Source organism: Cottoperca gobio, chromosome 9 (assembly GCF_900634415.1).
Source record: "Cottoperca gobio chromosome 9, fCotGob3.1, whole genome shotgun sequence".
Taxonomy (NCBI): Eukaryota; Metazoa; Chordata; class Actinopteri; order Perciformes; family Bovichtidae; genus Cottoperca; species Cottoperca gobio.
Window position 1 is genome coordinate 16,036,454 of NC_041363.1, and position 11,336 is coordinate 16,047,789.

The window sequence follows — 11,336 nt, forward strand, 5'->3', positions numbered from 1 at the left end:
ACATCAGTATCACTATTAATAGAAGAGAGTTTACTGTCTCCTCATAATGCACCACATTGATTAAATATGACCGTGTAGGAATTCCCTTCATGTCTATTTATGCTGTGTAGGTGGTGTCTTCATCATATCGGCCTACATATACACACAGAAATATTATCATGGTAACACATTATTTTCTGTTATGAGTCCAATGTCGGTGTGAATGAAGTCTATGTGTGTCATGTGTAATGCTACATGTTTGTATTAAATGTTAGTCACGTGGTCACATTACATGGAAGTTATTGGAAAGAAAAACATGAATTCTCCATAAAAAATATTTATATAAAAAATAAGTACTAAAAACCCATATGAAGAGGTATGTCCTGGGTGTCCTATTTAGTGATACATTTTGGTTTACAATTTTGAGTTGCTGGGTCACATTACACAGACGTTATTGGGAAAGAAACATGACTTCTCCAAGTTAAATGAAACTAAAATGTTGAGATTTATGACCACTACAAGAAACTAGAAAAGTTGAGAAGGAATGTAAAGGCAGAAGCAAGTAAATGTAGAGGAAGTCAGAATAAAGCAGAAGTAGTCATGCTCACCATTTCAATTTCAATAGCTGATAGTGTCAATAATAAGTTTTATTGTGTTAGTGATAATATTGAGAAAAACAAATAATGAAACAGTGGAGAACGGGGTGTTCAGAAAAGGACAGGCCTCATATGTGTTGTAACAATTTAAAGCCCCCAGGCCTCATATGTGCTCATCCAGATATAATGATGTCTGATACAAAATTATAGCCTATTATGTCAGCTGGCAGGAATGTAGGAGGAGGTTCAAATAAATGTATAACATATATCTACTGGTGTATCGAATAAAAAACATTAAAAAAATAACCACTGACATCAAATTCACAGAAATTGAGATACAAGGAGGGAATCAAAGAAATTAAGATATGAATGAGTTATAAAACAGGTGGCAGTGGAACTTTGAGACGATAATTCAGTACACTGTATTGTGTTTTATGATCAGTAAACCTATTATTGCATTGAACTTTGAATCAGTGTGTTATTTGAACTGCTGAAGACTACTGGCCCAGCTCTCGGATCATTGGACTACGGCACTATTAGGAGTACTTTCTTGCCACATTCCCTCTTTGACCTTTCTATGGAAAGAAAACACACTCTACACAAATAGATCACATATTATTTTATTCACACAAAATATACCAGTCATTATTTGTACAAATGTATGTGTCCATGTGGAGAACAATAATCAAAGTAATTCATCCTTAGTTTGAAGCTGAATAGTGAATGTTAGTAAACATAAATTATCATGAAAACAAGAACATACAAAACAGTGAGTAATAACATATCCAACGCACTATTGTTTTGTCCTCATCATGTTCCTCTGTTTGTCTGTTTCTGGGAGCTCAAATGAGCCTCAATCTCTCGTTTGAAGAACAGCTCCCCGAGCTGGCCATGCGAGGCTTCGCTCATGGCTTTGGTCTGCATGCACATCTTGTATTTGTCTGGAGGGAGCTCGTCTGCACAGCTCTTCTCGTGCCACAAGTGGAAAAGACCGCGGGACGGAGAGCGAACCACCATCATCTTACTGTGAAGGTACTTCCTGTAAAGGTGCACATCCTCCAACCCCCAACCTTTGATGCTACGGTCAAAACCACCTGCCAGGAAGTAGACGAGTAGAGAAGTTTAGACATGTGCAGTGACAAAGTGAGGATCAGGAAATTCATATTAGTTAACTTTAAGTATGCTTGTTCAATGGCTGAGTTAAAATCAAAATCAAAAACAACATTTTAAGAGAATCTTGTTTCATTAATTTGATGTATATAAACAAGAAAAGGGCATAGAGCAGAGAGATACCATTCAAATGTGTAAGATAACAATATATCAGGGAGTGAAAGAGCTTTTCCACCGTCAGGAAGCAACACATTATTTTTACTTTAACTGCTTATGTTTCCACTACGGTTGCAGAATTAGTCAATCACTGAAAGACAATGTCATCTATGAAGAGTAAATAGTGGAATTTTATATAAAAATGCGTACAGTATATACAGTATGTGTTTTGTAATATTTAATTGTATTACGTCTTGCAAAATATGAAATTAGGGAAATTAGTGATGACACAAGATTTAGTTTTCTTTATGACTCAAGCCTTATTACCTATGTTGAGGAAATCAGACCTGTACTGGCATGTCATGCCAAACCCAAAGTCTCTCCAGAATCCAGCGTCCTTTCTTATCACCTGAGGCAAGAGGAGCAAATCAGTCTCTTACATCCTGACAATTCACTCTGATACAAATAATATAACTGATTGTATTTATTGTTTGTACCTACCAGTTGTTGTTGAACAGAGGGTAGAAGTGTCTGGTTACTGTAGATAATAGATGGGTTGTACTGACTGAAGAGCACGGGATAGTACACTTTCTTACCTTGAGACAAAAATAATTTAACAGTTCAAATGCTGTCAAATCAATTAAATTATATGTCAAGTATTAAACAAGCACAGCAGATTCAGATTATGTCAGATTATCAACTTCATTTATCCACATAATATGTATTGTAATACTGCTTTGACTGTCACATGTCTCACTTATTTCAATAGGATATTCCTAAATCCAAAAGACATTTTTGAGAATGATTAGCTTTGCAAAAAGATGCAACTTATCTGCTCGTCACTTCCGAAAAATATAAACTTATTTTTAATGTAATCATATACAAGACTTGTGTATTCATGTATAAATATGTACAACTAACTCATGACATTTTTCTGTCTTCCTCAGACATTCACTCATCCTTACAATCAACATCTACATTATTGTTATTCAAAAAACATCTAAAATGACTTTATTAGCAAAGATGTATAACACTTCATGGATTTTATTGTTGCATCTCAACTTGTACTATTGTATGTAAATTCTACTTTTCTATCAATTTTGTATTATTGCTTGTCTTGAAACTTGATGAATTATGCAATCCTTGTTTTTATCTTTTTTATCCTTTTCCTTGTGTAAGTATATTGTTTGGATGTCTAATAGGGGAGTTACTGTATCATCATAAATCATGTTTGGCTTCTGACTCCTCCTACACAATGTTCTAACTTTTCTTAAATTCTTATCTAATTTCTATGTGTATGTATGAAAATAACTAAACTAAATAAACTAAACTAGATCCTCATTTTATTTCTTAGGTTAGTGCAAGTCGTATTATTGAGGGTTTTTCACAGCCACAGACTTTGGCATCTCCCCAGTTAATTGTTCTTGTGCATGTCACTTAAACATTATTATCCACTCTATTCCTGGCCCCATGATACGCTGTCATGATACGCTGTCATGATACGCTGCCATGATACGCTGTCATGATACGCTGTCATGATACGCTGTCATGATACGCTGTCATGATACATTGTGTATGTCATGAAGCAAAGAATAAGGTGGCATGCTACTTGTTAGATAGCGGGAAGGGCAGGAAAAGCTGCTGAAATAGAGTGCAGGCGGCATATGAGGCGGCAGATGTGACATTAAATCCATAGCATATAAATGTCAATGAGTCTGTGGGAAAATTTAATTATTTCACATTATGTTGGCACAGACAGAACAGTACATTTTATAATTGGATTGAGCCACAACACATCAAGTGAAATATGTACTTATTGTCTTTCTTGTGTATGATGCTGTTGAAACGAGATATGTCTTTTACCTGATGCACAGAGCCGTCGATTCAAGTCAACATAAGCGGCATGTGCCAATTTGTGTACCAAATTGAAATGGAGGGGAAACCTCTCTATTTACAGTAAATGGCAGCACTGTACAGTTCAGATTTTTGGAGCCCATCCAATAGTACTTGACCTTACATAACTTCCATCATACTGTAGCTCTGCCCAACTTCAACCTGAGCAGACGTCTAATCAGCCAGAACAAGTGAAAACACCTGTGTGGGATCTTAATTAATGCAACGAAACAGATGGTGAAAATATGACTTAAACAGGAATTATTTTATAATTTATAGTTTTTTGGTGCCATAAAATCCCATAATAACCTTTCAACATATAGTAATTCAAGTGTGAGAGAAAACTAGACTTCTGCACCTCCTGCTGGCTCTGTTTTCAGGCTTTAAGAAATCTAGCCTGTGACGGGAGACTTTGGACAATCACAGGTCATTTCAGAGAGATGGCATTCGTAGTGGCTGTTCTACAAATACAGGTGCCCCTGCACATCCCTGGAGATGGGCTGAATATCCTGCAGGAAAAGATGCTATTCCAACATTGGCAACAACTGCCCTCATCAGTTTGACTTTAAAAACTGAGTTGGGCAATATTGGCGCAGCGTTTCAGAGATGGAGAGAAAATATTTCTGCGGCTGTGACCTAACCGCTAAAGTTAACAGAAGGCTGAAGTATTAGCAACATTTTTTTTACATCTCTGAAACACTTCGCAGATATTATGTCCTTGGGTGTCTTGAAAGGCGCCTCCAAATAAAATTTATTATTATTATTATTATTATTATTATTATTATTATTATTATAGCGAGCCCTAGAATCACAGTATGTCATCTCAGAGGGCTTTACAGGCCCACAAGTCTGAAAAACATCCTCTTTTTTTGCCAGAAAACTGCCTACCCTGTGGTACCACATGAATTACAATATGCTGAAAGGCTATTATATACTTTTTGTCCAATATTGCCCAAAAAAAACTGCTTACCCCAGCTTTAATATTTTATTCTTGCAGAAACAGATTGTAGTTTGAATCAAGGCTGTTATAACATCTGTGGAAGATGTGGTAAATGTAAATGTTGAAATGATCAGGCTTGAATGTTTCACACATCCTTTCTCTCACCAGCTTCTGCGTTGAGACGACAGGAAGTTAAGAAATCAGCGGTGAAGTGGATGTCAACATCACAGAAGAAGAGCAGGACATTCTGGCTGCGCCTCCACGCCCTGGCGCCCACGTCTAAGCCTCGACCACGAGAAAACTCTTCATTCAGCTGGATCAAAGTGAAGCTCCTGAACCGAGTCTCTCTGAGGAAGAGAAGAAGAAGACAGGAGGACTGTCATGGGGAAATCTGTGTTTACTTAGACAGGTACTCTGAGTGTTTTAATTGGAGTAATTCTTGCAGTAATCATATTGACTCTCTTGATACCCCCCCCCCCCTCCCAGAAAGGGTCACATTTAAGAGGTCAATAACTTTAGTTAGTTAGCAGATGAACAATTATTTTATCTGATCTTTTTTTCAGATAAATGTGAACCTAAAAGACAAAAAGAAGAAAGAAGAAAGAGAAGTCACCCATGACCACGAATAGTTCTTTAGCAAAACGTAGAAAACGTGGAAATAAAAGCCTCTAATCTGTCGTTTCATCGAGACACAAAACCATGAGTGACTTTACTTAAAGATTATATTAACAAAAGAGAAGCACAGAATAGCTTGTAGACAAATTTAGAGTTTAGAGGAAGATATTGTGGGTGAATATTGTTTGCTTCAACACACCAAGCCAATGTTAGAAAATCTGAGGATTAAACTATAAATGACTAAATTACCTGGAGGTCTGATCCAACACGGCTTTCACCTGGTCTATCTGATCTCGACCAAAGTAGACCACAGTCAGATGAATCCTGCGGTCCTGCTGGATGCACACTTCTCTGAACCAAGAGCATAATACAAATTATACAAATAAACATGTGTTAGGCCCACCTTCATACTACTTTATCAAGAGGCAAATGACCCTTCTTTCTTTTAGATAAGGAAAACAATTAGACTCACACTTTAAAATCTATTAACTTCCCATTTTATCTGAAGTGGAGAGGAGTCTTGTTGGTTTTCGAACAAGCTCCTCTATTAAGACAAGGATTCATACAGCACTGCCAAATGTACTACTTTAAAATGTGAGATCAATAATGTCCTGATGCAATCACAGTTAGTGTGAGTGGGAGCCAGGCAGCTTGTTAATTCCCTCTCCAAGTGATACCTGAAGCTGTTGATGAACTGTCTGAATGCCTCCGGCCTCTTGGAAAGAGGTACGATGATGTTGATGAGCGTGCTGCGCGTGTCCACGCTCTCGCTCTTCACTTTCATCACGGGACCAAACGGCCTGAAGAGCACGAGCTGTGTGAAGTCCCGCGGGCCGTCGCCTTTAAACATCAGCTCGTAAACGGTTCCTTTATCCTGCTCTGTACGAGTCAACCCTGTGACAGAGACAGACAACACTTTATTTTATTGGTCCCATATTCTTTCCAGACAGTAGTTACAGGGAAACTGGACACAGTCTTTGATTGGTGCATTTCAAATTAATTAATTATTTCCAATTAATAGCCTTGAGTGTCTTTTAGTCAGCAGGTTAGTAAAATATATATTCTTTTTAATTTTGTCAATACTGTAACATATGTGAAAATAAAATTTCCATTTGTTTTCCATTAATGAGTACTTTCTTGGGTTCAAATGGTTTAAAAGTTATCCCTGCTTATAGACTCAACACAACAAACAAAACAAAACTTGCTCTTATACCTAAGTCTCTATTTTCCCTATAATTATTATCAAATTACATAGTTCTTGGCAGAGAATTTTCACAAAAATGTTAAACAATTTATGGAGACAGCATTACATTATAACTTTAAAGATATAAATAAGGAGCACCTGTTTCACACAGAGGCTGAAGTGTTGCTGTGGGATTGTACTGGGATTAATGGAAATCCCTTTTGTGGTTTCCTCTGGATGCTCTAGTTTCCTACCCTGGTTCCAGACGTCTGAATCACTCACTGACTGATTCAGAGTCAAACAGTTTCTTTGTGTTCTGCTAATTGACAGCTGTTTCCCTGGTTGGAAAAACAACCAACCAAACGGAGCTGTACACGTTGTGTGTTTTTTAGGTCGACGTACAGAAACAACAACTCTTAAAGGAATACTTCATCCCCAAAGTGATTATTTGTATATCAATTACTCATCGCGTTTTACCTTGAATTCGTCAAGAAAACTGAACAAAAGATCCAAAAACGGAGACACAACTTGTGTAGTTGCAGTAAAACCGTACTATTAAAAACGTTTCCGCACAAACAGTACTCATTAATACACTAATGTTTTAAATAATAAGGTTTTAGGCATGCAAGAAAACTTTCTTCACAAATTCAAGCTAACACAGGGGGATTCATTGATACACAAATGATCATATTGTGGGTGAATTATTCCTTAATATCTTAAATCTCTTAAATGAATATGAAATACATCATAGGCATGAGTGTGTAGTCTTCTTGTATTTGTCCAGCTATGGATGGACAAACCTTTCCAGAGGTTTCCCAGCCATCCACCAAGATTAAACATGTGCAGAAGATGAATGAATGATCTTTCTCACCCTCTATGAAGTCTGAAGGGGAGAATGTGTGCTTCCGCCTGGTGTTGTCTGCGTGTTGCAGAGGCCCGTTCAGGACGTGCAGAGCTGTTTCCAACGTGCCTATCAGCTCGTCTCTGCGGTCTCTCCTGACAGGCCTCTCCTCTGGGTGCCTCGTCAGCCCTGTCTCCAGCTGGTACACCCTGAGTGACACAACAACAAAATAAAAGCAGAGGCATGAGGTAAGACTTGACATCAGAAGTACTCCTGGAAGCCTTGGTAGCTCTAATGTTGTCCTTACCGAGGAACGACTGTCCCACTCACCTCCGCAGGGTGAAAGTGTCAAAAGGAATCACTGCATATTCACTGGGCAGCTTTACACCTGAGTTCACCTCCGCCTGGCTCAGCTGGGATCGTAAGAAGTCCTGGAGGACATGAGGTAACATTTATAACACTTCATTTATCTCATCAGCACACATTACTCCTGCATCTTTTCTGAATCATGTTTTCCTACCTTCAGGTCAGTCTGTGCCGGGATTTTGTGCAGACTCTCCAGACCCTGAGGCAGAATCCCTCTTGTTTTAGCTTTTTCCAGGGACTCTTGAAGCTGCTGCGTCCTCTCCTGGAGAGCCTCCTTCAGCTGGGCTATCTGCTTGCTCAGGCTATTCATGTAATGTCTGTGAGAGTCCTCCCTCTCCTGCAACAAGGCCATGTATCCCTCCTTACTGGTGGCCCCTCCAGACCACAGCAGAGACTGCTGGCTGCTGTGAGTCGCCGGTTTACAGGCGAGGAGGTAGAACAGGGACAGACAGCAGCAGAGGCCCAGCACAATGAGGCCAACCCGGGTCAACAGGGCTAAAAGCCACCGTTTAAACATGGTGGATTGTCTTTTAAAAAAACCTTAAACACTTGTGGCTTATGAAATCCTGACGGTACTCCCACAAAGTAGTAGTCCCACAAAAAAATGAACAACCCATAATTCCTAAACCGTAGATGAATAAATATGGCTTTCAAAGAAGATGTCCTGCTGTTTTCTCATATCGTCCATATCTGTGACATCCTCAGGCGGCATCTTCACAGAGATCCTCACCAGAGTGCTGAAACTCCCTGAATGACAACAATATACATTTTAAAGGAGTGGTTTCCAACCTTTTAGACTTGTGACCCGTTAAAAATAATTTTAAAAGTCTTGACTCCTAATTAAAGGTTATGGACACAAATGATGAGCAGTTCAACCAATAAAGGATTATTCTTTCCTCGATTATTTAATTTCCATGAATTTTAAATGCCTGAAAGGTCAAAGTATTTAGTATTTCACAAGAGTCTACAGATATGGTGGCAGCCCTGGCTTGGTGCTTTGTGCTAAATGCTAACACCAGCATGCTAGTACAATGTTTACCATGTTCACCATCTTATTTTAATGTGTTAGCATGCTAACATTTGCTACTTATCACTGAACACAAAGCTGAGGCTAATGGGAATGTCAATCATTTTAAAGATAGTTAATTTTAAAGAAAACATTGACCTGATGGTGGCGCTAGAGGAAAAGTCGGGGGATCACCAAAGTTCCTCTGTGCACCATGAATGCATGTATGTGTCATAGAAATCCATCCAAGAGTTGTTGTGAGATATTTAAGCGGTGGATCGATAGAAAGAAAGTCATGTAAAATATTTGTTTTAATCTTCAGGTGACCTCTCAGATGTATCTTTGAGGGTTCCTGACCTTCAGGTTGATCACCAGGGTTTACCAAGGATTATTAATGAGTCCAATGTTAAATCATTCACACTGAAGACAGATTTAATGTTGTTGATGTGCGCTTAATGTAACAGCAAAGTTTCAAGTTTCTTTTGTTTTTTGCATTTTATCAGAAGTAAGTGTCAAATGACTTTACAAAGAAACAACAGATGTAGGAGAGACTTCAACATAAAGAAATTCTTACAATATCTAACAAATCAAATGACAATCAATCACAAGTTAACCAACCGACCTGCTCAGTCTCGTCCTGATGTGCCTCAATGTGTTGTGAGCAGCTTATTTCATTACCACTCCGTTACACGCGCCCTCGTCTCACTGCTGTTGGACTGCTGGTCAGGTTTAGGTTTGCGTCTATAAAATGCACAGAGAGAAATAGCCTGACCTTACATTCACTCTGCAGTGCCACGACGCTGAAGGTGGGAAGTGACAGAAACAAGCATTTCTCTGTGTGTGTCTCTCCACCCTGTGTGTGTGTGTGTGTGTGTGTGTGTGTGTGTGTGTGTGTGTGTGTGTGTGTGTGTGTGTTACCATCATCAGTTTATTCACAGCACAGATGGCTCTTTATTGCTCAGGTAGAGGCTGATCTCATGAAAGACTTACTTATATTTCCAGGTCCACCCAAGCAGTGTGTGTGTGTGTGTGCGTGTGTGTGTGCGTGTGTGTGTGTGTGTGTGTGTGTGTGTGTGTGTGTGTGTGTGTGTGTGTGTGTGTGTGTGTGTGTGTGTGTGTTTATGAGATGATGCTTGTGTTCATACCAGACCTTTTTAAAGCACTCTACCATTAAGTCTGGTCGTTTTAATAAAAAGTTCAGCTTGGTTTTTTGGACCTTTTAAATTGGACCTAATTAAATCCTTTCAACAACAATAGTTTTCCATCTTAAAAACCTTTCATCTATTTAAAATAACTGCAATGCTTTCATCCTGCCGTCATCTCGGTCAAAAACCTCACAGGCAGTAAATCACAGTGGGTCATCAGGTTTATGTTGAAACTGATTGAAAAAAACCTCAGATCACACGCAAACATCGTCCCCCAACACAAAGTTAACACTCTACAAAGCTGTAATTAAAGCCAGACAGCTTTAAAAGAAAGATTTTGATATAATCACCAACTGCTGTGTGGAAAGTTGCGACCAGTTGTCCATCATTCTGAGCTGCTCCTCTCTTTCTCTCTCTCTTTCTTCTTTTGCAGGCTTTTATTTTGTAGTCTTGCAGGAAATCAGTATGTTTGTCAGCACAGAGTTTACTCATCCATATAATGATCAAACCTTCTCAATATTTAGGATTGAAGTGGCCAAACTGAGTACCTCCTCTCTCCCATCCTCTCAGTCTCCACCTTTTCCCTGCACCTCCCTTTCCTCTCCTCTCTTTTTCCATCTCTCACTTTCTATCAGACCCAGTGTTCACTTCCTTCCATATGAGATCTCACACCATCTGTCTCCATCGTGAATCCCCTTTCAGGTCCTCCGAGGCTCCTCCTTGCCCTTAAGTCTAATTAGAAGGCAACCGGAGTAAGAAATGCCCTTCAGACTTTCGATGCGCTGCCACCTGCAATCTGCTGTGGGGAAATAGTTTGGTACCGGTCGGACCCACCAATAGTACGGGGTCTTGCACATTTAATGAGGCAGCGTACAGATGGTCCTTGTTTTCATTTGGATGGCGACTCCTTCGCTCTGACTCCTCTAAATCTTTTAGATTGCTACTTTGTTTCCCCCTATTATTCGCTTAAATGTGTTCATTGTCTAATATGAATGCATTTACTGTAATATGATACTTCATAATTAATTGTTCACATTAATATTTTAATAAGTGTTTAATAATTTAAATGTGAGTGTTATTACACAGTGACACGGCTTAAAAGGAAAGTTGAAAGAAAGGACAAAGGCTGCAGAGAGAGAGTGGAAACTGTCTTAGTGCATTTCTTATTGTTATTATATTATAACGTTAATAGTATTTAATTCACAATACTTTATTTCCAGGAGAGGAATATAGATCTATCTTGAGATAAGATGGAGATGAGAATTTACACTTTTAATGCACCCACCTTTAAAAAGCAGCTCCAGATCCACCTGTAAAACACACCTTCGTTTAGTTTATTGTTTTTTCTCTATATTATTTTCTGGTGTATCAGTCTTACTAGTTTGTATTCAGCCAGTATCAAGCAAATACTTGATCACATACACTGCCAGAATAGGGCCATACTCTCACTTAGAAAAAACTGATTTCTTTTGTAGTTTCACTACTTTTTAGCACTTTACCTTCCCC

At 38.8% G+C, this 11,336-nt stretch overlaps 1 protein-coding gene across 2 annotated transcripts; it reads right to left on the reverse strand.

The window, feature by feature from the left end:
- Nucleotides 1–1,202: 1,202 nt before the first annotated feature.
- LOC115013493 (chondroitin sulfate N-acetylgalactosaminyltransferase 1-like) lies at nt 1,203–10,423 on the reverse strand. 2 transcript variants are annotated; one of them, XM_029439835.1, is made up of 11 exons: nt 10,181–10,423; nt 9,308–9,426; nt 7,834–8,426; nt 7,644–7,744; nt 7,344–7,522; nt 5,967–6,183; nt 5,539–5,640; nt 4,840–5,021; nt 2,343–2,437; nt 2,169–2,250; nt 1,203–1,669 (listed from the first exon to the last, which is right to left on the reverse strand). In XM_029439835.1, exons 3-11 carry the CDS (start codon nt 8,194–8,196, stop codon nt 1,386–1,388), a joined length of 1,605 nt encoding a protein of 534 aa, XP_029295695.1. In that variant the 5' UTR covers nt 8,197–8,426; nt 9,308–9,426; nt 10,181–10,423; the 3' UTR covers nt 1,203–1,385. The 2 variants fall into 2 exon arrangements, with proteins under 2 accessions (XP_029295695.1, XP_029295696.1); XM_029439836.1 differs by lacking the exons at nt 9,308–9,426; nt 10,181–10,423 and having other exon boundaries at nt 7,834–8,484.
- Between the last annotated feature and the right edge of the window lie 913 nt (nt 10,424–11,336).

What these genes read in the sequence shown, in the direction of transcription:
- LOC115013493 (XM_029439835.1), bottom strand. Translation starts at nt 8,196, where the DNA reads ATGTTTAAACGGTGGCTTTTAGCCCTGTTGACCCGGGTTGGCCTCATT. An exon ending in CCCTTCAGACTTCATAGAGG is followed by an intron (nt 6,184 to 7,343) that starts GTGAGAAAGATC and finishes TCTCTGTCACAG; the next exon opens with GGTTGACTCGTACAGAGCAG. An exon ending in CAGTTCATCAACAGCTTCAG is followed by an intron (nt 5,641 to 5,966) that starts GTATCACTTGGA and finishes CTCTTGGTTCAG; the next exon opens with AGAAGTGTGCATCCAGCAGG.